Raw genomic sequence first — 24,846 nt, 5'->3', positions numbered from 1 at the left:
TTCAGACTCAAAACACACTACCCAGGTGAGGATTGGGGCTCATGCCCATAACCCTACCAGTTACTCAGGAAGGTGAGACCTGGGGGATCAAAGTCCAAAGTCACCTGAAGCAAAAAATTCTGAAAGATACCATCTCTAGTTAGCCAGCAAAATGCCAGATTGGAGGTATGGCTTAACTGGCAGAGTGCCAGATGTGAGCAGGAAAGCTCTAAAAGTAGCACACACACACACACACACAAAACAAAACAAAAACAAAATAAAGAATTCATTATCCATGAAAGAGAAAATATGGACAAGTTGGACTTCATGAGAATGAGAAACTACTGCTTATGAAAAGTTTTTATTTTTTTGTATCAGTCTTAGGGCCTGGGTACTGTTCCTGAGCTTTATTTTTCAAGGTTAAGTCTCTACCACTTGAACCTCGGTTCCACTTCCAGGTCTTTGGTGATTCGTTGGAGGAAAGTTTCTGTGTCCTTTCCTGCCTGGGCTGGATTGGAACTGTGATCTTCATATCTCAGCTTGAGTAGCCAGGATTATAAGCATGTGCCCCTGGTGCCTGGTGAAGATATTGTTTGTTTGTTTTATTTAATTTTTTAAAAATTTAAAGAAAAGCCAGGTATTAGAGGTTCCCACCTAGAGTCCTGTCTACTCTGGAGGCAGAGATGTGAAGATCACAGTTTGAAGCCATCTTGTCCAGTCAGAAACTTTACCTACAATTAGCCAGCAAAAAGCCAGAAGTGGAGATGTGGCTCAAGTGGTAGAGTGCCAGCCTTGAACTCGGGTGTGTGTGTGTGTGTGTGTGTGTGTGTGTGTGTGTGTGTGTGTGTGTGAAGGCTGAGGAGAAGCTGAGCAAGAGGTGAAGTCCAGTAATGCACAGATAAAAAGAAGAAAGGGGGCTGGAGATATGGCCTAGTGGCAAGAGAGCTTGCCTCGTATACATGAGGCCCTGGGTTCGATTCCCCAGCACCACATATACAGAAAACGGCCAGAAGTGGCGCTGTGGCTCAGGTGGCAGAGAGCTAGCCTTGAGCAAAAAGAAGCCAGGGACAGTGCTCAGGCTCTGAGTCCAAGGCCCAGGACTGGCCAAAAAAAAAAAAAAAAAAAAAAGAAGAAGAAAGGAAGGAAGGAAGAAAGGGATAGGCGGGAGGGAAAAAGAGAGGGAGGGAGGGATGAAGGAAAACACAAGCCAAAGATGGGAGGAAAATAATGCCTACGCCATTGTTTAATACGAGTTGGTAACCAGAACTTACAAAGAACTCTTAAAACTCAAAACCAAGAAAACAACGCAATTAAGAAATAAATCAGGGGCTGGGGATATAGCCTAGCGGCAAGAGTGCCTGCCTCGGATACACGAGGCCCTAGGTTCGATTCCCCAGCACCACATATACAGAAAACGGCCAGAAGCGGCGCTGTGGCTCAAGTGGCAGAGTGCTAGCCTTGAGCGGGAAGAAGCCAGGGACAGTGCTCAGGCCCTGAGTCCAAGGCCCAGGACTGGCAAAAAAAAAACAAAAACAAAAAAAAGAAATAAATCAAAGATTTGTAGAGATATTTCATAAAAAGCCATATATATAGCCAACAGACACAAGAAATACATAGCTGTGATACAACATAAAATATACAACATTCATTGAAAAAATATAAACTAAACTACACACCTGGTCTGGGCTGTTGTGCAAATAGCCCAGGACCCTTCTCTCCCTAAAGCTTTGACTCTGGCTCTTCTGTCTATTTGGAATGTCTTCCTTACATGTCTACATGGCCCTGGTCGCCTGCAAGGGAAACCTCCTTTTTTAACTCTTACTTTTGCTAGAGCAAAGTATGCACATTTCTCTCCTCTCTTGCTACCTGTTGTGAGGATCCATAGCTCTGTCAGCCTCTAGCAATTCTTAGCTCCTATGTGAATGTTCTTCTCTGATCTTTCCTAGGATGAAGTAGGCCACTGTGTAACCAATAAAGCATTGCAGAAATAATGCTATGTTTTCAAGACTAGATTGTAAGAAACATTACAGCTTCTGTCCGGTTGTATTTGGGATTGGCCAGCTGCCATGTTGTGAGGGGGCTCCACTATCCACATGGCTGGACACTGATGTTTTCCCGTTCTTACCCAGAACCATTCACCTAGCACGTGAACCATCTAGATTACAGGTAAGAACTCTCTAGCTTGACAGGTCCTCATGTGACTGCCAGGCTGACTGACATCTCACTGCAACCTCCTAGGAGACTGGGGGCCACTACTGCCTCACTAAGTCTCTCCTGAATTCTTGCCCTACAGAAATGATTTGAAAGGTGAATGATCTGCTGCTTGGATCTATTATGTTTGAGGGACAATTTTTTATGTAGCAATTGGTAATTAAAACAGGCAGGACATTATATGTAGCTCCAATTTGGCCTTGGATCTAAGCCACATCCCTGATTGAGAAAGCTTCCCTAGACTCATCCAATTTTGCCTGAGTTTATCCTTTGGTTCAAAACCAACAGAAAGGCAAGGAAGGGGAAGGGAAAAGTGGGAGGAAGCAGGTTGGAGCTGTTGATAGGGACACTCTGGAGAAAGAAGATATGCAAAGATAATAATAATAATAATTTAAAAATCTTTAAAGGCTGGGCAATGTTGGCTCATGCCTGTAATCCTAATTACTCAGGAGGCTGAGATATGAGGATCATGGTTTGAAGCCAGCCCAGGCAGGAAAGTCTGTGAGTCTCTTATCTCGAGAAACTACCAAAATAGCTGCAACTAGATCTGTTGTTCAAGTGGTAGAGCACTAGTTTTGAGCAAAAGAAGCTCAGGGACAGCATCCCAGGCTCTGAGTTGAAGCCCCAGGACAAGTGCCATAACAACAACAATAATACAAATAAATAATACCTTCAAAGAATTATGTGCAATATTGCCTGTATTTCTGACCACATCTGACAAGCTGTTGACAAAAAAGTATGTTATTTATAGTCTTAGGTCCAGGGTTGGGTATGGTTTGGTGGCACAGCATTTGCCTAACATGTGCAATGCCCTGAGGTCATTGCCTAGCACCATAAACCACTAAACAAACAAATAAATAGGGAAAAATGAAAACTGGGAGCCAGTGGCTCACAACTGTATTCCTGAGAGGAGGCTCTCTAGATTGTGGTTAGAAGCTAGCTCAGACAGAAAAGTCCATTAGGCTCTTTTTGTTTGTTTGTTTATTGTAGGTGATATACAGAGGGGTTATAGTTACATAAGTAAAATAATGAATGTATTTCTTTTTGAATAGTGTTATCTGCTCCCTCATTTTCTTCAACTTCCCTTTCTCCATAACTCCCCTCCCCCACCAAGTTTTGAAGTTGATTTCCAACAAAGTGTCTTGTGAGTATCATTGTTGCATTAGACTTCTATTGCCAGGCCAGCCAGAAGTAGAACTGTGGCTTAAATGGTAGAGCAGCAGTCTTTAGTGAAAAAGTTAAGGGATAGTGCCCATGCACTGAGTTTAAGCCCCAGTATACCTCTGCCCCTACATATTCACACACACACACACACACACACACCTTTGTGGGGATCCAGTCATATGAGGTAGCTTGGAGATAAGGGCAGAAGCCTGACAGGGTTATTTTCCTGAAGGTCACACAGTAACAAACAGCAGTTTAGTAGTGAAATGTTTCCGGAACTATAACCTCAAGCTGTATGGAATGAGATAGGTGGCCCAGGCTCCGAGGGCTTGAAATACAGTCTTGCTGGGTGACCAACTTTCCAACACAGAGATCTGAGGACCCTTTTCTGCAGCCTCTAAAAGGTTTTCAGTAGGTCAGAACAAAGTCTTGAACTAAGTGCTTCAAGATCACCTTTTTGTGTATGTATGCTGTTACTGGGGCTTGAACTCAGGTCCTTAATGTTTTTCACTCATAGCTGACATTCTACTATTTGAACTATGTATTTAGTTGTGGGTTTTCACTGGTTATTTGGAATCTCACAGGTTTGTCTTCCTTGGATGGCCCCCAAACATGATTTGCAGATCTCAGCCTCCTGAGTAGCTAGAATTATAGACATAAGCGACTGCACCAAGCTTCAAGACCAACTCTTAAACCCTTATTTACTCTAAAAGCATCCTTAAGAGCTCCCAAGGAAAAGCAAGAAGAGAAAAACCTCTAACACTTGGTAGACCTTAAATAATGCCCTGGAGAGTGGTCCCCAGGTTAGACATAACAGAATGGGCAGAGGGACAGAGTGACCAGAGCTATAGCAAAATACCATTCTGCTAGGAGGGGCCATGCTGACTTCTTTGTTCATTCTGCTCCTGCCCCAGGCCAAGCATCCCCTTGGCCAAACACAATATATCTTCCAATCGATGTTAGGAATGAATGTGTGAGATGTTCCCCCAACAAATTAGGCAGAAACAGCTCCAGGCTCCACCAATTTGGAAAGTAGTGCGGCTAGGACTGACTTAGCCACGCAGCAAAACACATCTAAGGCTTTGAGGGGCAACTTCCACCAGCTCAGGGGCTTTTCTAGGCTGGGGCTGTCCCTCATTTACCTCAATTAACAGGGAATAGTTCTCTGGCAATAACACTAAACAAACTGCCTGGTAATCGGTTAAAAGATAAACCTTGCAAAACAAACAACCTAGAGGCAAGGAGAATCCAAATCCATTCTTCAAGAGAAGAAAAACAAAGAAAATTCCTCAGCTCCAAACAAGAGGATGGGGCCTTCCAAATCCAGACCTTTGCCTGTGCTAAAGCACCAAGAATAAGCAAGAAAATATGCTATTTGAATTGCGTTCAAAATGTTTTTTACAAGTGAAGCAAATTACTTCTGCATGTTCTGAGGCTCTACAGAGAACAAATAGCCTTCTGCCTTTAATGGGTAAAATGACACAATTTGCTTTTAACAGTCAACCTAAAGCCGTAGTGGCTTCAGATAGCATCTCCCGAGGCTGCCTGCCCATGTCTCCATTCACATCACTTGCTGCACGTTTTGGACAAGCTTTCTTGTCCCCACCGGCCTTGGCGGGACGCCAGGAGTGGCGGTGGCCAGTTTATTTGCTTGAACGTTTCCTTTGCCAAACCCACACGTCTCCTCTTCCTCGGACGCTGAGGATGTCTGGGACCCGGTAGGTCTTTCTAGTTCATTCGGATAGGGGATGGCTGAGTGACATGTGGCCTTAAGTTTCTTTTCTCCTTTTTCTTTTTTGACTTGTGACCCCAGGTCCCCACATTTCCAGTTCCCAGAGGGTGGGTGATCACTGAGCCAAGCGCATGTGCAGAGTGGGCAGTCTTGGTGAAGGCTTGGGTGATCCCGAAGCGCGCTAATCTGGTGACCTAAGGCCGCCCCGCGCAGGCTGGAGGGCGCGCCCTGAAGGCGACCCCCTGGACGCAGGGCGGTCCCGGGGATCCCCGCTTCCCGCGCACCCTGCCCGCCGCCCTCGAGTGCCACCGGCAGGGGGCGCAGGTACCGGCCTCGGTCTGCCCATCGGGGCGGGTGAGTCCGGGACCCTGCCTCCTGCGCGCCCGCCTGCGGTCCGCCCCCCGCGCTCGTCCCGGCGGCCGGCGGGACACCCGAGCCTGCGCCCCCGAGTCTCTTCAGCCAGCCTGGGCCGTGCCCAGAGCCGCTCCGCGCATCCCAGCCGGGAGAAGGGGCAGCGACGAGGTCCTTAAAGGAGACCACTTTGTGAAGCGCGGGGGTGGGGGGAGAAAGACTCAGAGAACCGGCAGAAAAGGGGTGGAGGCGCCTGGCCCCGCGCCCCAGCCCCAAACCCGAAGGCCGAGCGCGCCAGGCGACCCGGCTTCCCCCCGCCCCCGGCCAGCAGCATGGCCCGGGGATCCGCGCTGCCGCGGCGGGCGCCGCCGTGCGCCTCGGCCGTCTGGGCGGCCGCCGCGCTCCTGCTCTCGGTGCCGTGGAGCTCAGGTAGGACCGTGCGCGCCCGCTGGGAAGCAGGCTGCGGGCTCGTGGCTCATCCTTTTTTCCGCCACTTGGCCCCGGGCCGCCGCGCTGGCGCCCGGGCTCCGGAGCGAGGGGCGCGGGGCTAGGCCATCCACTCCGCGCCCGGCGCCAGTCTGGGCCCCGCGCCCCGGCCCGTGCCCCCGGCCGCCTGGGGCTGGTTCCAATAAGCCGCGCTCTGGGGACCGCTAAGTGTTTCCAGAGGCGGGCGGCGGCGGGAGCCCCTCGCCGGGGCTTTCCGAGGGTCGCAGGCGAGTGAGTATGCCGCTCCGAGTGCGAGTGAGCGCCCGGAGCCCAGACCTGCGTCTGGGTCTTCCTGGGTCCCGGCACCCCAACTACTCCTCGGGGTTGCCTTTGGAGGACACACGGACTCCAGAGTCTTAGTCTGCCCCCGAGGCTCCCCCCACCCATGCCAGGGTGGGCTCTGGCCCAGCGGGCGCCGGAGGCGGGTGAGGCGCCCAGGAGGCCGTGGGGGCGCCCGCAGGTCTGGCTTCCGGACCCCCTCAATCTCTGAGCATTTTGGTCGAAGCGCTTGGCGTTGCTTTTGTTGGCCCAGGTCGTAGGAGAGACGTTCTTTGTGACTGGGGTAGTGGGCCCTGGGCAGTGGGGGCCCAACTATAAACCCGGACCCCAGGACCTGAGAGGCCTGGCTTTCTGGTGATAATTCCTCGAGGGGGTATCCCCTGCCTCGAGCGCGTGCAGTGCGTGGATCCAGGATGAGGGAACTTTGTAGGAACGTTCAATGGGGTTCAGAGGGGACGTAGCGGGACCTGTGGGGGTGCCCAGCGGCGATGCTGATCCCCGTTGTGTAGATCCCCAGTGCATTGCCGGCGTCCTGCAACAGGTCGGACCGCGGGGAGGACCACGAAGCGCCAGAGATTTAGAGACCGGTGAGGCTTAAGTCCCGGAAATGTGCGAGAGTTTCCATTCTGGTAAAGCATTATCTGCACCCCCTAAGTATTCCTGCCGGCAGGTGAGAATTAGGGAGCCATCGCCGGCGGGGGTGAGGTGGGGGTGGGGTGCTCGGCTCTCCCCGCGGTGCTCCGCGTACTCTGGGTGTCCGGCCCAGCTGGCTTGGCTAGCGGGATGGATGAGAGTCAGAAATGTAGAGCAGCCTCCCTTGGGGGGCCATTTGTGTTTAAGCAGATGCTGATTACGTCAAACATTCCTGATTACTTGTTCGGGGAAGGAGGGAGTTTGCATTTACATGGATGTCCATTAAAGCATTAACCGCTCGGAGCTCAGAGCGCAGGAAGAAGAGCCACTTTCCGAGGTAAAGGCAATCGCAGTCTCCTCCTGCACTAGAAATCTTTACTCGTGCCCTCTGGAGAGCCATTTGCCGGGGGAGGGGCCTCTGGCAGGTCGCTCCGACGTGCGGTTGCGCGCTGCTTTTGCTGGCGGCCACGCGGTGGTTAATTGCCCTGCAAATAAAACAAAGTCTTGGCAACCTTGTGGCTCGCTCGAGGGTTGGGGGGTGTTGCTGTGGTGAAGGGTTTGAGGCGGGTGTTGACGACCAGTCCACAGCTTCAGTCGGGGTTGTAATGAGATCGAGGAAGTCGATTGCATTTTTTGGTGTAAAGGAGTAAATGCCCCTCCCCCCCAAAAAAACCCCACGAAAAGTCCTGTTTTGTGTGTAGCTTTTTCTACTCTAGGCTGGTGCTCTACTACTCGAGACAGTCTTCCATTTCTGACTTTTTGCTTGTTGATGGTCGATAAAGAGTTTCACAGGCTTTTTTGCCAAGGCTGGCTTTGAACTGGGATCCTCAGATCTCAGCCTCCAGAGTACCTAGGATTACAGGCCTGAGCCACTAAACCCTTGGTTCTTCTCTCCGTTTTGACAGTGCAGTGTATGCTTCTGGAGGGATGATCCTAATATGTTGGGATAGTGACCCATCTAGAAGAAAATAAATGGAAACATCTTGTTAAAAACACTTGGCGGAAACAGAGAGAAGTGTTCGTGTATATAGTAAGGCAACACATTTTTCTTATTATAGTTGGGTACCAAGGAAAGAAAAACCACACATTTCTAGAATTTAATCATGAGATCCAGTTGAGCCCTGCAATCTATCTACTTGAGAAGAATGCTACTCCGACAGACTGCACCCTGTGAATTTAGGACACTCAATGTCATCTAGGGGGGCTCTGGTTAACAAGGTTGCAGGGCTGCACTTTAAAAAATATTCCTTCTGTGGCACAGGGGATTGTACCCATGACTTTTCACATACTACACCTAGTCTCCTACCACACTACAGTCCCAGCACTGAGACTGCAGTCTGACTACTAAACAAGTTTATAGTCACAAAACTGATAAGTAGTCAGCTTAATATTTTGCAAGCAAAAACAAAAGCAAAAACCAACCCAAACACCTTAAAAGCTTGCAGTTTGCAAAGGGAGTTTTGGGTGTCAGCAGTCTTCAGCTTTTGAGGCAATATGCAAAATGACGGTTTTATTTTTATTGTTAAACGTGTTCCTATTGTTTATTCAAAAATGAAGCATTAATTACTATTTGTGTGTTCCCTCTCTATTATGATGTGACTTACAGAGAAGTCACTTGTTGCTACTTAAAAACATTTAGCCTAGACTTAACCTCGGGAACTTTGTAAGCCTGGCAGGGATGGAATTTTATGCTAACCTTCCATTGGAATATTTTATTTTGAGATATGCAGGGGTTAGGAACTGCTCCTGGGATCAAGAGGGAAGATTAATAATCCCCTTTAGAAACATTTCTGTGGCCTAAGAACTGGCACTCTTTTCAACTGCATTCCTGGGGCTGTGGGGGACTGAGAGGAGTCATCATTATCATTGAAATGAGAGCTGGGTGTGAGGACTCCTATTGGGCAGGACTCAGCTCGTCCACCCTAATGCTGGAAATCATAGGCTCCTTTGGAAGTGTTCTAATTCTGTAATTCCAGGTTGTACTTCAGGGGGACAGGAAAGTTTTAGCTCTGCCCAAGGTTTATGACTATTCTCTAAGATGGCAAAGATGGTGTCCATCTACTTCCCGAAGAGGAGCTCCCCACATGCTCAAGATTTGGGCTGTACACGGATGGGTCCACATGGCTGTTCCTAACCAGAGCTTCCCCAGGGCAGGTTTTTCCTCCACTGGCCATGCCTCTTGCTCTAAGTATAAAAACAATGATCAATTAAGTATTTCAGTTTCTTTCTCTTTTTTTGAGTGCCTAACAAATGGACCCCACGCATGCTAAGAGATTTAAAGCAATGGAGCTTTGGAACTGGGCTCTGGTGGAAGAGACTTTGCCAGTTAGGTCTGTATTTTTATTGGTCATACCCCAGATGCATGGCCAATAGCAATTTTGTGAGAAGGTTCTTGGCTAAAGGGGCTGGTTTGGAAAACCTTGCTTTAGGTTATTGGTTCTGCATTGTTCCCCCGCATCAGTGTCAGAATGATGACCAGGTTAGTGAATAGTGGGAGCTTCTTGAGTTACAGAGCCAAAAACCTAAATAAGAAGAGGAGCTGCATCCCATTAATTACAGCCCAAATTGGCTGGAGTTTTGTACTAGCTCCTTTTCCTAACATGTATTTATTTGGTTTTGTTGAGGAGCTTGCCAAGTTGGAAACAAGGGTGGGACAGCCCATCTCATATGTGCACTTGTAAAAACGGTCTTGCCTGTAATGGTTTGAAATCATCTGAACAGAGTGGCAAGGAATGGTTGTACAATGTTGGGGATTTTCATAAAACTTTTCGAAAATAGGGAATTCGGGTTGGTGTGGTTTGCATCATTTGTGAGATGTTTGCGGGTGTGCTCTTTGAAGTTCTAGTTCTGAAAACAACAACAACAAATCAAAAGTTAAAGGGAAGGAAATAATTACAGAAAAATGTAGCCTAATTCCCCTAAGTGGCTGGTCCTCTGGAAGGTCTAAGTTTCTGTGGGAAGTGGGTGTGTGTCTTTAATTGCATTGGAATGAGCCCCTGTGAGTGCTCTGTCACTTGGGAGATGTTATCAGGAGGATGAGGCTGCTGCCTGGGCCCAGAGTGGGGGAGGGTTGCCTCAGCCCAGGCGTTCCTTTCTCCCCACAATGGTTTCCATGCTATCCTAAGGGACACTTTAATCACAGAAACAGTTTGGCTTGTACTCCTTGTAGATTTGTGCTGTGGAATATTGTAGCTGATAGGCACATGTAGCCATTTACGTTAACTTATGTAAGATAATGACACTGATTAAGATGCATTGTACTCATAGATTGACATGTTGAATTGAACACTTTGTATGACCACTTCAAGATAACAATAAAATAAAATAAAGATTCAGTTACTCCCGAGCCTCATTTCAGATATCACTAGGCACCAAATGGCTCATGAGATTTTTTTTTTCCCCCTCTGCAGGTGCTGGGGCTTGAACCTCACAGGGCCAGAAAGCTTTCCCTTACCTTGTGGCTCATGGGATTTTGATAAAGATTATACTGAATCGATGGATCACTTTGAGCAATATTAATATCTTTATAGTACTGAGTCTTCCAGTCCATAAACATTCCTTCCTTCCTTCCTTTCTCCCTTCCTTTTGTATAACTAGGGCTTGAACTCAAGGCTGTTTTTGCTCTTGCTTAGCTTTTTTTGCTCAAGGCTGGCTTTGAACTTCTATCCCCAGATCTCAGCCTCCTGAGTAGCTAGAATACAGGATTGAGTTACTCATGCCCGGAGATTCATTGAAGGGACTAAGTCTGTTTTCTGGATTGTCAGACTGTTGGTTCCCCCCACCCCTACACACACCTTTTTTTTGTAATGTGTGTGCCTGTGCTGGGTGGGGCTTGAACTCAGGAAACTCATGCCCTTCCTTGGAGTTTTCACTTTGGTGCTCTACCACTTGTGCATATCTCTACATCCAGCTTTTTGCTGATTATTTGAAGGTAAGATAAGAGTCTCTTGGATATATCTGTCCCAGCTAGCTTTGAACTACAATCTTTATTTATTAATTTTTATTAATTTTTATTGACAAGGTGATGTATAGAGGGGATACAGTTACATAATAAGGTAGTGAGTACATTTCTTATCATATTTGTTACACCCTCCCTCATTTTTCTTTCCCTTCCCTAGTTCAGATAAGCATATATATAATATCTAGTGTACCAAAATCATATACAGTAATAACATGGGATACGCCAAAGGAAATTCACTTAGTATGTAAAACCTAATGACAACTATAAAATCCTCCTGTTTCCATCTCTTGGAGTTCATTTTGCTTAGTCTCATCTTATACAGTCATATGTACATGGCTGTTGAGCTCTTGTGAACCTTTAATAGGTCTATCCTAGACCTTTTTATGCTTATTCAGTAATTGTTTGGTTTTAGAGACATAATGTAAAGTCGCTGGCCAAAATATGTGGAAATACCACTTGAAAAGAAGTTTGTTGTTTTACAGACATGATCTCTACTGTTCTCCACGCCCCCCCAAACAACCACATATCAAGGAGACCATGCACCTTTTGAATTACAATCTTTATATCTCAGTTTCCTGAACAGCCATGAGCCAGCAATACCAAGTAGCCCCTGAATTTTATTTTTATTTTTGGTGTTGGTCCTGGGGCCTGGGAACTGTCCCTGTACTTTTGTGCTCGATGTACTAGCACTTGAGTCACAGCTCCACTTCTGCCTTTTCAATGTTTTATTGGACATAAGAGTCTCACAGACTTACCTGCCCAGACTGGCTTTGGACAATGATCCTCAGATCTCAGCCTCCTGAGTAGCTAGGATTACAAGTGTGAGTCACCACTGTGCTCCCTCCACCCTGTGCCCCATACATGAAAATTTATTTATTACTCAAAGCTTCTAATATATTTAAAATTAGACTGCTGTAGTGAACATACTATGGTTGAAAGTATATGTCCTCCAAAATTTGTATGTTGAAATCAGTTACTCAGTGTGGTAGTGTCAAGATTGTCTGGTAAGTCTTAGGACTCCCGTCCTGAGTGGAGTTCATGCACTTAGGGATGGGATTGCTCCTTTAGGAAGCATCCTGGGCCATTTTGCTCTTCTGTCTTCCATGGGAGGACATAGACCTGATTTCTTCTGGAGGACACAGCTACAAGTACTACCTTGGGAGGTTGGAGCCTCAACACATCATGAGTGTGCTACTGCCTTGATTTCAGACATCAGCCTCCAGAACTGTGGGCAGTACATTTCTATTACTTGAAAATTATCTACTCTGTAGCATTTTGTTATTGTGGTAGAAACAGACTTAAGATAGAACTCTTATATCTTATTTACCTAGCTTTAACAGTGACCATGTTTCATTTCTTGGTTTGATTTTCCCAGACAACCATTAAAAAAAATCTCTGAATACATTAGAATGAATTTTGATAAATTTTTTTTTTGCGTAACATCAATATCACTCTCAAGTAATTTTAACTGTAGAGCTCTTAGAGCTCTTCCTGTTACCTGATACTTTAACCTTCCTCAGTTTCTCAGAGTCTCGAAATGACCATTTATATTGTATTTACACAATAAGGTTTTCTAAGTCTTTGCGTCCTGTTCCTACCCTCCTTTAGCCTGCCCTGTTAGCCAGACCCCAGGATTCCAGAGGGCTTGATTGTCCTGAATTCCAGAAGGTGTTGCTTTTCTGTATTTGCCTGGGGCTGGGTCTTGCCTGGTGTAGAGATCAGTGATCCTGTCTTGGAGGACCTGGATTGGCTGACTCTATACTCCATGTCTTGAAGTGGATGGATTTAGGGGAGGCTTGCTCTCCCATACCAAGCTGAGGTGAAATCTGCTGAGCCTGTGTACCTGTGTGTGTGTGTGTGTGTGTGTGTGTGTGTGTGTGTGCACGTGTGCTTGAACTCAGGGCCTTATACTCTCCCTAAGCCTTTTCTTTCCAGACTGGCATCCTGTCATTTGAGCCACAGTTGGCTTTTTGACGCCCAGGCTGTGATCAAACCTCAATCCTCAGATCTTAGCCTCCTGAGTATTTAGGAGCCACTGGCAGCGCCCCCCTACTGAGCCTTTTTTTTCTTTCGTTTATTCTGGTCCTGGAGCTTGAACTCAGGGCCTGGGTGCTGTCGCTGAGTTTCTTTTGCTCAAGGATAGCACTCTACACTTGAGCCACAGCTCTACTTCTAGCTTCTTTGTTAATTTATTGGAGATAAGAGTCTCATGTATTTTCCTGCCTGCCTAGGTTGGCTTTGAACCATGATCCTCAGATCTCAGCTTCTGGAATAGCTACAACCACCGGCCCTTAGCTTGCTGAGCCTTTATTACACCAGGTTTCTCATCACTTATAGTATTTCCCATCCCTTCCCAGTCCTTCCAAGCCCATTCTTAATAGGTTACGTCTGGCTGTAATACCTTGAAGGACACTGGGGAAATGGACTACTCTCCACCACTCTCAGAGCCCTGGTTTTATTTTTTTTTTACACTGCTGGAGATTGACCCTGGAGCCCTCTTTCATACTGGCTACTGAGCTAAACCTCCAGTTCTTCTCTTCTGTCTGTCTGTCTCTGTCTTGTGCTGGTACTGGAGCTTGAACTCTGGGCCTGGTCACTGTTGCTTAGCTGTTTTGCACAAGTCTAGCCCTTGAACCATAGCTCCCCTTCTAGCTTTTTGATGGTTAGTTGGAGATGAAAGTCTCACAGACTTTTCTGCCCAGTCTGGCTTTGAAGTACTAAGTAGCTAGGATTACAAGTGTGAGCCCCAGGTGCCCAGCTCTTCTCTTCCTTTTTTGAGCCTTGGGCCTATGAACTTGGTACTAAGGTTGGACGAATGAGAGGAAGGCATTTTAGCTTTCAGGTGGGTACCACCCCTCCCATGAAAGTTTTGATATATCAGATGAAAATTTAGAGTGTGGCTAAGAGAATGTTAGCAGTGAGAAAGAATGAAGGAATGAACACATAAATGACTCAGAGGGGCTGGGAGCATGGGCCAGTGGTAGCACAGTAGAGTACCCAGCAAAGAGAGATAGATGAAGGGGGAAGAGGGGAGAATTGAATGAGAGAAATTGCTCAAAGCTGGAAAGGAGCAAAAGGTAGCTGGAGGTGTAGCTCAGTGGTGAAATGTGGGCCAGTCTTGTGCATTGTGCTGGGTTCCATTCTCAGCACAGAAAAAGGAAAAGAGAAGAAAGTAACAGAGAGAAGGAAAAGGGACAATGTTATAGTCTGCAGAAGAACATGCAAAAGGCTCCACCAATACAGGAGTTTGATTTTATAATCAAGACAAACATAAATTGGAAAGCAGTTATCCTATGTTCTCTTGACAACTTCCTTTGCCTGAAATGGGAGCGAGTAATAAGTGTGTGTCAGCATTGTGAGAATGTGGCGCTGTGGTGTGCAACTTCTCACTTTGATTGGTTTTACCTGTCAGTATTTAAAAATGCACAGACTGTGGAGTCTGTTAAACAATAGGTGCACTGTTATTGAGAGCCATTTCGAGGTCAGAAACATCTGCATATCTTTTAAGTGAAATCAACAGCTCTTTCTCATTGTGAGTCATTAGACAGTAGATACCATGAACATATGAATAGGAGACCTATAGATGCTACTGGGACAATTTTCAAAGAATCTAGATAGAGAAGTGAGTTGTAGGACAGATATGTACTGCATATTGTTCATCTAAAAACTCTTTCTTCCTCCCTCCTTTCCCTCCTTCCCTCCCTTCCTTCCTCTCTCCCTCCCTCACTTCCCTTTTTTCCTCCTCCATTTCTCCTTCTCTCTTTTCCTCCCTTTCCCACATTTCTGCATTGATGGTCATCTCTAGAGTGAGATCTTCAAACAGAAACCTCCCATGACACAGGAATCACTTGGGATATGAGGTTGGCTCCTGTCTTAGCTGTCTTTGCTCATTTACTTTTGTATTCTAACAAAGAGACACCTTCCAGTGTGATTTTAACAAAAAGATCTAGAGTCTTTGCCACCTGTGTATCTCTTGTGCTAATAATTATTTGTTATCTCTCAAGGGAATGTGTCTATATCTACAGATTTGAATGCAGTGGGCCCTCCTCATTTGTGGATTCAATCAAGATCATATGGGAAACATTGGAAAAAGGGAATTCTAGGACGGTCCAAAAGCAAAACTTGAACTTGTTGTGCGTTGAGTGTTATGTAGACCCCATGCAAATGAAGACGTGTAGGCACTGTATTTGGTGATATAAGTAATCTAGAGCTTATTTCTTATGTGTATCAGTCATAGACATTTAACATTTTATGCACATATCTGTTGATTTGAGTGTCTCAGGGGTCCCAGAGCCTGTGCACTTAAATAAATGAGTAGAGGCTACCAACTCAAAGAGCCTTCCAACCTATGATCTTCCACCTTGCTTTGTAAAAAGTCTTCAACTGGTTCTGACTCCAGGGGAAGGTATGGAAGTGTAGCAGAAGTTGGTTCAGTGAGTAGCCCTAGCAGTTCATGTTGTCAGGTATGGGTGGGGCACCCTATGAGCAGTTAGGAATGCGCAGTGTGGCTGCTTCTCTGCCCATGAGGCACATCTGTAGGCGTTAAAAAGTATTTGATGCATTTTCCATCTTCAACATATTTGAAGCTCTTGTGGAATGTGTGCAAGTTTGTATCCACTTGGATCTGCCATCAATCCAAGGGCACCTCCCAATTGGCTTGTTTTGGTGTGGATCAAAATGGCAATGTCTGCTCAATCCCAGAATTCTGGAGTTTACACCTAGAACTACTGCAACGCCGTTGCCTTGGATAAGTGGTAGCAAGAACCAGCATCTTCTTGATATTCTGAAACTAGAGCAAAATGCAGATGTGGAAATGAGATTATAGCTCTTTTGCTAATCAGCTGTTTCCAATTTTTATCCCTATTGAGTGGAGGCTCATTTTGATTTTTTTCATCAAGAGAATATCATATACTGTTATCGGTTGAGTTGTGCTCTCTCTTCCAAAAAAGGATAAATTTAAGTCCTACCTTTCAGTGCCTCAGACTGTCCTGGGAGAAAGAGAGTTTATAGAAGTGATAAAGTGAGGTCACTGGGATGGGTCTCAGTCCAATGTAACAATTTTCCTATATAAAAAGAATTTGGACATAGACCTCACTCAAGAAGGGAAAGCAAGAAGGAAGGTGTTGAGGATGAAGAGACCAGGGAACAGAAAGATTGTATGCGCAACAAGTGGGGATGGGTGGGGGGGTGGGGGGATGGGGGTGGGGAACCTCACTCAGGGACCCAGAAGGAAGGCCTTCCTGTGAACTCCTTGACCTCAAACTTCCAACCTCCAGAACTGTAAGATAGAAAATTCTGGTTGTTTAAGCTGCCCAGTCTCTGGTGGTTTGTTATGCCAACTGTCTTAGTCTGTTTTCTGTTATATAGCCAAGTACCACAGATGTAATAATTTATAAAGAAAAGGGCTGGGAGTGTAGTTTGGTGGTAGAATATGAACTCCAAATAAAACAACAACAAGAAAAAGAATGAAGACTTATATGGCTTATGGTTCTGGAAATTGGAGGTCCAAGAGCTTGCCACTGATATCTGATGAGGTCTTCTCACTGCTTTATGTGGTGAGGGCCTCACAGTGATACAGAACTGTGCCAGCTCAGGTCTTTTCCTCTTATAAAGCCACCAAGGCCACCAGGGAGACCCCATCTAATCCTAATGGCCTCCCATAGCTGCACCAGGTCCAAACTCCTGGGGTCTTCCTACATGTCAGATGTAGCCACTCAGCTTTATGCACCAGACAGAGATGCTAATGGTGAAGGGCAGGGAAAGGAGACTTATTATATGGCTCACGTGTCTGAATATAGACACGAACTATATGTTTGAATAGATGAGGAACAGGAACTGGAGGAGAGGTATGCATAAGGTTAAAGGTATATCCCAGTTGTCAGAGGTGCTGATAGGTGGTTTAGACTGTTCACTGCCTCAGAATTGATCAGGCCCAAGTAAGTAGTCAGTGCTTTTGAGGCACAGTAGCTTAAAAATATCTGTTACAAATCCACCATTGGGAATGAATGCTGAACCGACTGATGTTGGCCTCTACCACTGGTCAGCAGGGAAAGACACCCTCTCCCCAGGGCCAGCCAGGCCAGAGGTGGGATGTGTCACACCATACAGTGCAGGTTGCAGACAAGTGTCCCCGTGTGCCCTCTACCCAATTCAGGTGAGGTACTTGGCACCAGGGTAACTCTGCCCTTTTGGAGGTCTTGTCATCTCTGTGCTCATCCAGCCAGGGCACAGAGGCTACCTCCATGCAGGCCTGGTCATGTGTGCAGGGCTTGTCCGCCTGTGGCATTGGTCAACTGCCATCTGTCCCTCTCCTCCACAGACTGTCTGGAGATAGGAGCCTTGATTAGATTTGGAGGCTTTGATTGGGCTGGGTGTTTCCAAAGTGAAGGGGCCTCCCAGGTGTCACTGCAGAGCAGGCAGCTCCCTAGGGATGGAAGACAGCTGCTCATAGCCTCCAGGGTATTCCCCCCTACAGCTCGGGCTTCTCATCTTTGCTGTCCTCTGGCCTTTGTTTCCCTCACCAGGGCCTCAGCAAAAGCCCAAACAAAAGCCAACAGAAGCAAACATCTTCCTGCTGTTGAGATGTGGAGCTGTCAGCCAGTGTGATGTATGGGGAAGCCCTTTGAAGTGGGAGGCTTGGACTCCTGGGAGAGGAACTGTAGGAAGGCCCTGCAGCACTGTGTGGAGCAGGAAGGCCTTGTGAGGAAGGGTTGGTGGAAGTGCTTTTTTTTTTTTTTTTTGGTCTTTGGGACTCCAGAAGGCTTATGCTTAGTTCTATCCTGTCTTCCCAGCCCAGGGAAGAAAGAAGGCTGCTCCTGTAGCAGTTCTAGGATGGGTGTACATGTGTATGTTTGTGCCACCTGTGTATGTGTGTGTGTGTGCGCACGCACACATGTGTACACCTCCAAGACAGGATACAGGGGCGCTGTACCAGTGTCCTCAGAACAGGCACCAGTATGAGGCAGCATTTAGGGCCTGTAGGTTGGCACTCAAAGAGGTGAGACAAAGAAGAGAAGTGGCTTCCGTGGGCTTGAGACTGGAAAGTAGCTTTTTAATTTTATTTTTTGGTGCCAGTACTGGAGCTTTTACTCAGGGCCTGGGTGCTATCCTTGGTTTTCCTAGGTTTTTACTGCCTATCATTGGAGCTACAACTCTACTTCCAGCTTTCTGCTGGCTAATGGGAGGTGAGGGTCATGGACTTTTCTGCCTGGGCTGGCTTCAAACCTCACTCTTCAGATCTCATAGCCTTCTTGAGTAGCTAGGATTACACGTGTGAGCCATCAGTACCAGGAGGCTTGGAAGGTAGTTTTTAAAAGACTGAATCTAGTGACTTCTCCTGTGGAAGGGGTTTATCTTTTGATAGTATCTCTTTTAAGATCATAATTATTTCTTAAGATCCAATAAACTTTTAGGATATATTCCAGATTCCCTTTGCTATTAGCAAATTTTAGTTAGGAAATGTTGTTTGGGAACTAAAATATCCTGTGTTTTTGGGCGAAGGAAACTCCATTGTTACGCAAGCCAGAGTCCCTATTACCTCTCATTAGCAAAATGTTGCATAGGATTTCATAGTTCAAATAAGGTTCACTTTTAATATGGTAGTTTTGCGATTACTCTGAGCTTTGAGCTTATCTATTTTTCTTTCATATAAGAGGATTATAAAAAGAAATCAATATAGTCAGATTTCTACCACTAGTCACATATTTCTATGGATTCTAAAAGCTGGAGCTCATTAAAAACAAAACAAAACACAAAAGAAAGACTAAAAGCCAACAGTTACCAGCTGTTCAAGATTTTAAAAAATGTTCTTCATAATTTTTTGAGTCCTGCTGTGAATTTGGGGTATGTAATTTGGGGTATGTACTAAGAGGCAACAGAGTCCTTGTGATAGTGGTAGAGCTTTGGCTTAAAACACTGATTATTTTGTACTTTTTACAATTAATTATAATTAAGTAATTAATTTGTGTGTGTGTATGTGTGTGTGTGTGTGTGTGTGTGTGTATTAGTATTAGGTATTGAACTTAGGACTTTGAGCTCTTGCTTAGTTTTTTTACTCAAGGCTGTGTTCCACCACTTGAGCCAGACCTCCACTTCTGGCTTTTTTTGCTCATTAATTGGAGATAAGAGTCTTGGATTTATCTGCCTGTACTGGCTTTGAACCAGGATCCTCAGCTCTCAGCCTCCTTAGCAGCTAGGATTATAGGCACAAACCACCAATGCCTGGCTCCAACTATGATTTTTCTCTTAAGTACTTATTTAAAAAAAAACACCTCTCTGGAAACTTCCATAAAACAGTATCTTCTGCATTTTATGGAGACAAATACTCTTGGCCCCTCCTAGTTCTGGAGTGTAATTTAAAAAAAGCTTCATTTAGTTGAACTTTTAATTTTATACTAGTGTAATGTATTTCTACTTACATTAAAAAAATCAATATAAGTAAGACCAAAGCAAAAAATACATTAGTGCAACATCAGGAAAAAGCAGGATGTATGTAAAATGAAGAGCTTGCTTCTCCTCTTCCTCATGCCTATGCCCTCCCCTCCTATCAGATCCTTTTGTTTCCTTCTAGAATGTTCATGGGCTTATCACCTGCCTGTGCCCCTCCTTGATTGTTTTATTATTATTTTCTAATTGTGGTAAAACTCATATTCTTTAAAAGTAAACCATCAATGGTACGCAGTATATATATTTAGTTAGGCAGCTGTAACTACTGTGCAGTTCCAAACTTTTTTTTTTTTTCCATGCTGGTACTGGAGCTTGAACTCAGGGCCTGGATGTTGTCTCTTACCTTTTTCACTCAAGTCTAGCACTCTACCACTTGAGCCACAGCTCCATTTCCAGCTTTGTGGTGGTTAATTGGAGATGAATTTCATGAATTTTCCTTTGTGCCCTGGCTGATGGCAGGAGTCTTAGATCTCAGCCTCCTGACTAGCTTGGATAATAGGCCTGAGACACCTGCTTCTGGCTCCAGAATGTTTTTAGCACTTTTAAAGGAAAACTTCTACTCACTAGTGGTCAAACTCCATTTCCCCCTGTAGTTTCGCAGCCTCTAGAGCAGTCTGTCTCTGTAGATTTGCCTGTTTTAGGTAATCCTGCCCTGTATGTCTGATTGGACCTGGCTTCTTTTACTTAGCATGTTTTCCTGTTTCATGTTTATAGTTCTCTTTGTTTTTTATATACAATGAAATCATACCACGTATACTAGACTGAAGTTTATAGTGCTTGTAAATTTTTCCATATTAGTACATTTCAAGCTAAATTGCTCAAAGATTGATATCTTATTTGTACATGCATAATTTAGTTCACTCATCTCCTGTGGATGGTTGCTTCTGATTTTTAGGTTATTATATAAAACAGCTCTGCTATGGACATCTGTAGACTTCTTTCTCTGATTGCCTGAGTAGCTGGAGAGTTGATTTTTACAAGTGAAATTTCTTCCTGCAGATTTACTGTAGGCTGAGTATTCCCTATCTGAGATGCTTGGGATCAGAAATATTTCAGATTTTGAAGTATTTGCATATATGCACATAGTGAGATGTCTTGGGGATGGATCTTGTATCTCCTTTGTCCCTCCATAGTGCCTGACTTCAGTGAGTGTTTTTGAGCTGCAGTCAGAATCAATCAGTTCTTAGCAGCAGCTAAATCTTGTCAGGGTCTGCGTTGTGCTGGGCTGAGTACACAACCTTATGTACCTTTCTGAACAGTCCTCAAAGGGAGGTTCAGTGGTGAGTCCCTTTTTATCTCAATTTTTGCTTTCCCATTATGTCAGTTACCTAAAATCAGTTATGGTCCAAAAGAATAAAATGAAAAATTCTGGAAGTAATTGATGTGTAAGTTTTAAATTATGTGTCTTTCTTGGGATTGTGATAAAACCTCATGCGACCTCACTCCATCTTCTTGGGATATGAATCATCCCAGCAAGTCCGCCCTGTATATTACTGTCCTCCCCTGGTTTGCTTATTAGAAGTCCTCCTGCTTATTAGATCAACTGTCTCAATATTTGTGTACAAATAACACTTATTTTCCTTAATTATGTCCCCAAAGCACAGGGGCATTGCTGACAATCCTTTTACAATATTATGATTATTATTTTTAATCTAATTTCTAATGTGTACCCTGCCTGATTTATAAATTAAACTGTATCATAGGTAGGTAGGTATAGGGAAAATGAAGTATCTATAGGGTTTGGTATTACCGTGGCTGCAGGCATCCATGTGGGGCCTTGGAATATACCCACAGGTTAAGATGGGGGATTAACTAGACACTGGTGGCTCCCATCTGAAATACTAGCTATCAGGAGAATGAGATCTGAGGGTCATATTTTTTACCAAGCTGGGCAGGGAAAGTCCATGTGATGCTTAATTCCAGTGAACCAGCAATAAGCGGGATGTGGAAATATTGCTCAAGTGGTAGAGCACAAACCTTGAGCAAGAAAAGCTAATTGAGAACCTGTAGCCCTGCATTTGAGCCCTAGTACTGGCACACACACACACACACACACACACACACACACACACACACACACACACAAAAGAGGGCTGCTGGAATTTGAATTCTAGCAGAATTGTGTTCCTGGAATGGTGGATCTGCATGTGGCTAGAGCAGTTCAGCTTTCTGAGATCAGGCTTTTTTTCTGAATCCCTGCCATCTCCCTAGTGCCCAGTGTGAGAAGGATATGTCTCTTTACATGGCCATGGCCACCAGACCCCAGTTCCACTGACCCCAGTTCAGTGACAGGGCTGGATTTTGTGTGTGTGTGTGTGTGTGTGTGTGTGTGTGTGTGTGTGTGTGTGTGTGTGTGTGTTTGCCTGTCCTGGGCTTGAACTATGAGCCTTGGCACTGTCCCTGAGCTTTTGCTCAAGGCTAGCACTCTACCACTTGAGCTACAGTGCCACTTCTGGCTTTTTTGTGATTAATTGGAGATAAGAGTCTCGTATACTTTCCTGCCTGGGCTGGCTTCAAATCATAATCCTCAGATCTTAGCCTCATGAGTAGTTAGGATTATAGGCATGAGCCACCAGTGTCTGGCATCCTGTGGTGCATTATACAGAAAGATTTTATGTCTTGAATTCTCACAAGAAGAGGACATAGCATACCATGCGGGACTGCAAGGAAGCACCAAGTTGGTTGAATGAGAGAATAGGAAGATCAGAAAGCTGAGAACCACCTCTGCTGGGCTTTCTGCTGAGAGCCAGGTTGGATAGGATAGGCGGGCTGATCTCTAAGGTATATTCGCAGACTTAGGGGAGTGACGGTGGCCCCTGTTTTCTGCTTCCTATGCCCTGCCCTGTGGTGCTTGGGGCTAGGGGCATGTGGCTGGTATGTGGATTTGGTCAGGGAATAGCTGGAAGCAGGGCTCTGGCTTGGCTGGATTGCCTCTAAAAGGCAGTGTGGCCCCTTGAGCCTTTTGCTGTCACTAGGTTTTGTGAGGGATGGGTGGGGCAGCCTATACCAAGTATGGAGGCTGAAGATGCCATAGCATCAGGAATCCAGAGCAAAAAACATCATCAGTGTCATTGGCACTCAGATCTCAACCTCCAGAATAGCGAGCATTACAGACACGAGCCAGTGTGCCCAGCATACCATTCATTCTTTCTGACTCTGAATTGCACTGCTCCTGAGTGGAATCACTTTGTGTTTGTCAGCTGGTGACTGGTCTGCTTGAGTGAGTCCTCAGAGTTCACCGAGACATTTCACACTTGGTCTTTTATGAAAGTTAGATAGATAGTTTCTGTATCTGGTGACGGTGACTAAAGGTTGAACATTCATATTGCCATCTTCAAGTCTAGTTGGAAGGACTGAGAATGTCTTCTTAAGCATATGTGCAAGAAACATGCAGGAGAAATGGAGATGAGAAGCCAGGTTCCTGCTCCTTACCAGAGGAACGTCCTGTCTCCCAGGCTCTGAGTGACTTCTCTGCCAGGTCTTTGTCACTGCTGAATTCCACAGCCTTGTCACGTCTCAGGACCAGCCTCAGAGAGTTCAGTGAGTGTTTGCAGAAAGGGAGGTTTCATGTTTGACCAGCTCTCCTAACTATGATAATACTAGTAGGAGGTCTATTGCTAAGAAAGGCCATAATAATAATATTGTTCTTTTACTATAACATTTACTTCCCTCCTTCCCTCCTTCCTCTTCTCCCTCACTTCCTCTCTTTCCTAGTACAAGGATTTGAACCCACAGACTCACACTCACCAAGCTTGCTCAGTTGGCACACCAGCTTTCTACTGGCTGGAGTTTTTGACCTTCTACAGATAGCTTGAACCATGATCTTCCTGATCTCAACCTCCTGAGTAGCTAGCCTTATAGATGTGAGGTTGTCAGATTTTTGAGTATATCGTTAGCCTCAGTCTCCAATGCTTTGTTTTACTTGCCAAGTTCTCACTCACTCAGTTTCAAATTCTCATCACTGATGTTTCTGGAGGATACTATCAGTATGCCAGGGCATGGTTATTTTTGTAGGCGAACTATCTAATATGCTTCATTTTGAACTAATTTAAACAGAATTAAATAAACTGAGTGTTCCAATTGCAACCAACCAAACTTAAGTACTCAGTGGCCAAGTGTATTTACTGGGCACTATAGATCCCTGTCATCGGCATCATCACATGGCTGTGGTAGATAGCTCTGGTCTCTACTGTGTGGCCTTCAGCCAGTCATAAATGGTTACTGGGCACCTGCTCTATGTCTTGGGTGCTATGACTTTATTGATTTACTCAGTTAGATAAGTTAAGCACCTACTGTTGCTGGGGAAATCACAGAATTCCTTGAAACTGTTTAGCAGAGTAATATCTTTACTTGTTCTAGAGTGTGCGTATGTGTTTGTGCACATGCCTGCATATGTGTGTGTGCCTGTGCTTGAACTCAAGGCCTGGGTGCTGTTGCTTAGCTTTTCCACTCAAGGCTAGTGCTCTACCACTTGAGCCACACTTCTACTCCTGCCTTTTGGTTACTTAATTTGAGTGAACAATCTTTCTGCCTCCTAAAGCTAGGATTACAGACATGAGCCACTGGCTGCTGGCTAGTAGTAAAAAAATGGTGAATTAAAAATTGTATGTGTTGGCTGAGAGTGTAGCTTAGTGATAGAGCTTGTGCTTACCTAGGATTATAGATGTGAGCCACTGGTGGCTTGTGTAGTTGTTAGTAATGGTATTATGTGTGTCTGTGTGTATGTGTGTGTATGCACACATGTGGTTGGGAAATGCCTCTGACAAGAGATGAGGGAAGGGCTTTATGTGAAGATGTCTGCCTCAGGGAGGACATTGCTCAGTGGGATTGAGAGGTCAGGGCCAGCAGAGCCTAGCAGGGTGAGCTCTTGAGAGATGGGGCTTGGAGAGGTGTGGGGGCCAGACATGTACCCAGGAAGAAGGGCAATTGTTTTGGATTCTGCCAGATGACAACTGCACAGCTGGTTTCTGGAGCTGGATTTAAGAGAGGATAACACTAACCTCACTAACCTCAAGGAGGTCTACAGATTTTGGAAAACAATCTCATCTAATGGTTTTTATTTAGTTTTTGGTGCTGATACTAGAATTGAACACAGGGCCTTGTACTCTTTCTTGGCTTTGTTGCTCAAGGCTGCCTTGCCCCACTTTTGGCTTTTTGCTGGTTAATTGGAGCTAAGCACCTCATTCATTTGTCTACCCAGGCTGGCTTTGAACCTCCATCCTCAGATCTCGACCTTCTTAATATCTATGATTACAAGTGTGAGCCCCAGGTACCAGTGGGGAAATCATTCTGAATGAGCAGTACAGAGTTGCTGCCTTACTAGGTTAAAGATGGTTGAATAGGAAGTGATAGGAGTGGTAGGAACCAGCATGAAAAGGAAACTGTATTGTATGTTTGCAGTCATACAGCATTCTGCAAAACACAAACTGTGCCAATAGTTAAAAGCATAGTGGCTGCCAGAGTTTGAAGGGAGGGATGAGTAAGTACAGTACAGATCATTTTTGAGGGCAATGAAACTGCCCTGTAGGATATTGTAATGCAGTGAGGGAAGGGAATCAAAATCCAGACAGTCCAGACAAAATGTGGACCTTAATGTAAAGTAAGG

General features: G+C 45.3%; 1 protein-coding gene across 2 annotated transcripts in view; it reads left to right on the top strand.

Annotated features, from left to right (window-relative positions):
• Positions 1–5,513: 5,513 nt before the first annotated feature.
• The window catches only part of Ror2 (receptor tyrosine kinase like orphan receptor 2), a 204,985-nt gene continuing 185,652 nt past the window's right edge, over positions 5,514–24,846 (top strand). For both annotated transcript variants that reach the window (XM_048340669.1, XM_048340612.1), the window contains exon 1: positions 5,514–5,866. In XM_048340669.1, the coding sequence (XP_048196626.1) occupies positions 5,770–5,866 (97 nt within the window). In that variant the 5' untranslated portion in view covers positions 5,514–5,769. The remainder of the gene's footprint in view (positions 5,867–24,846) is intronic.

Source organism: Perognathus longimembris, chromosome 1 (assembly GCF_023159225.1).
Source record: "Perognathus longimembris pacificus isolate PPM17 chromosome 1, ASM2315922v1, whole genome shotgun sequence".
In the NCBI taxonomy this organism is placed as follows: Eukaryota; Metazoa; Chordata; class Mammalia; order Rodentia; family Heteromyidae; genus Perognathus; species Perognathus longimembris.
This window is presented reverse-complemented; position numbering and strand designations above follow the sequence as displayed.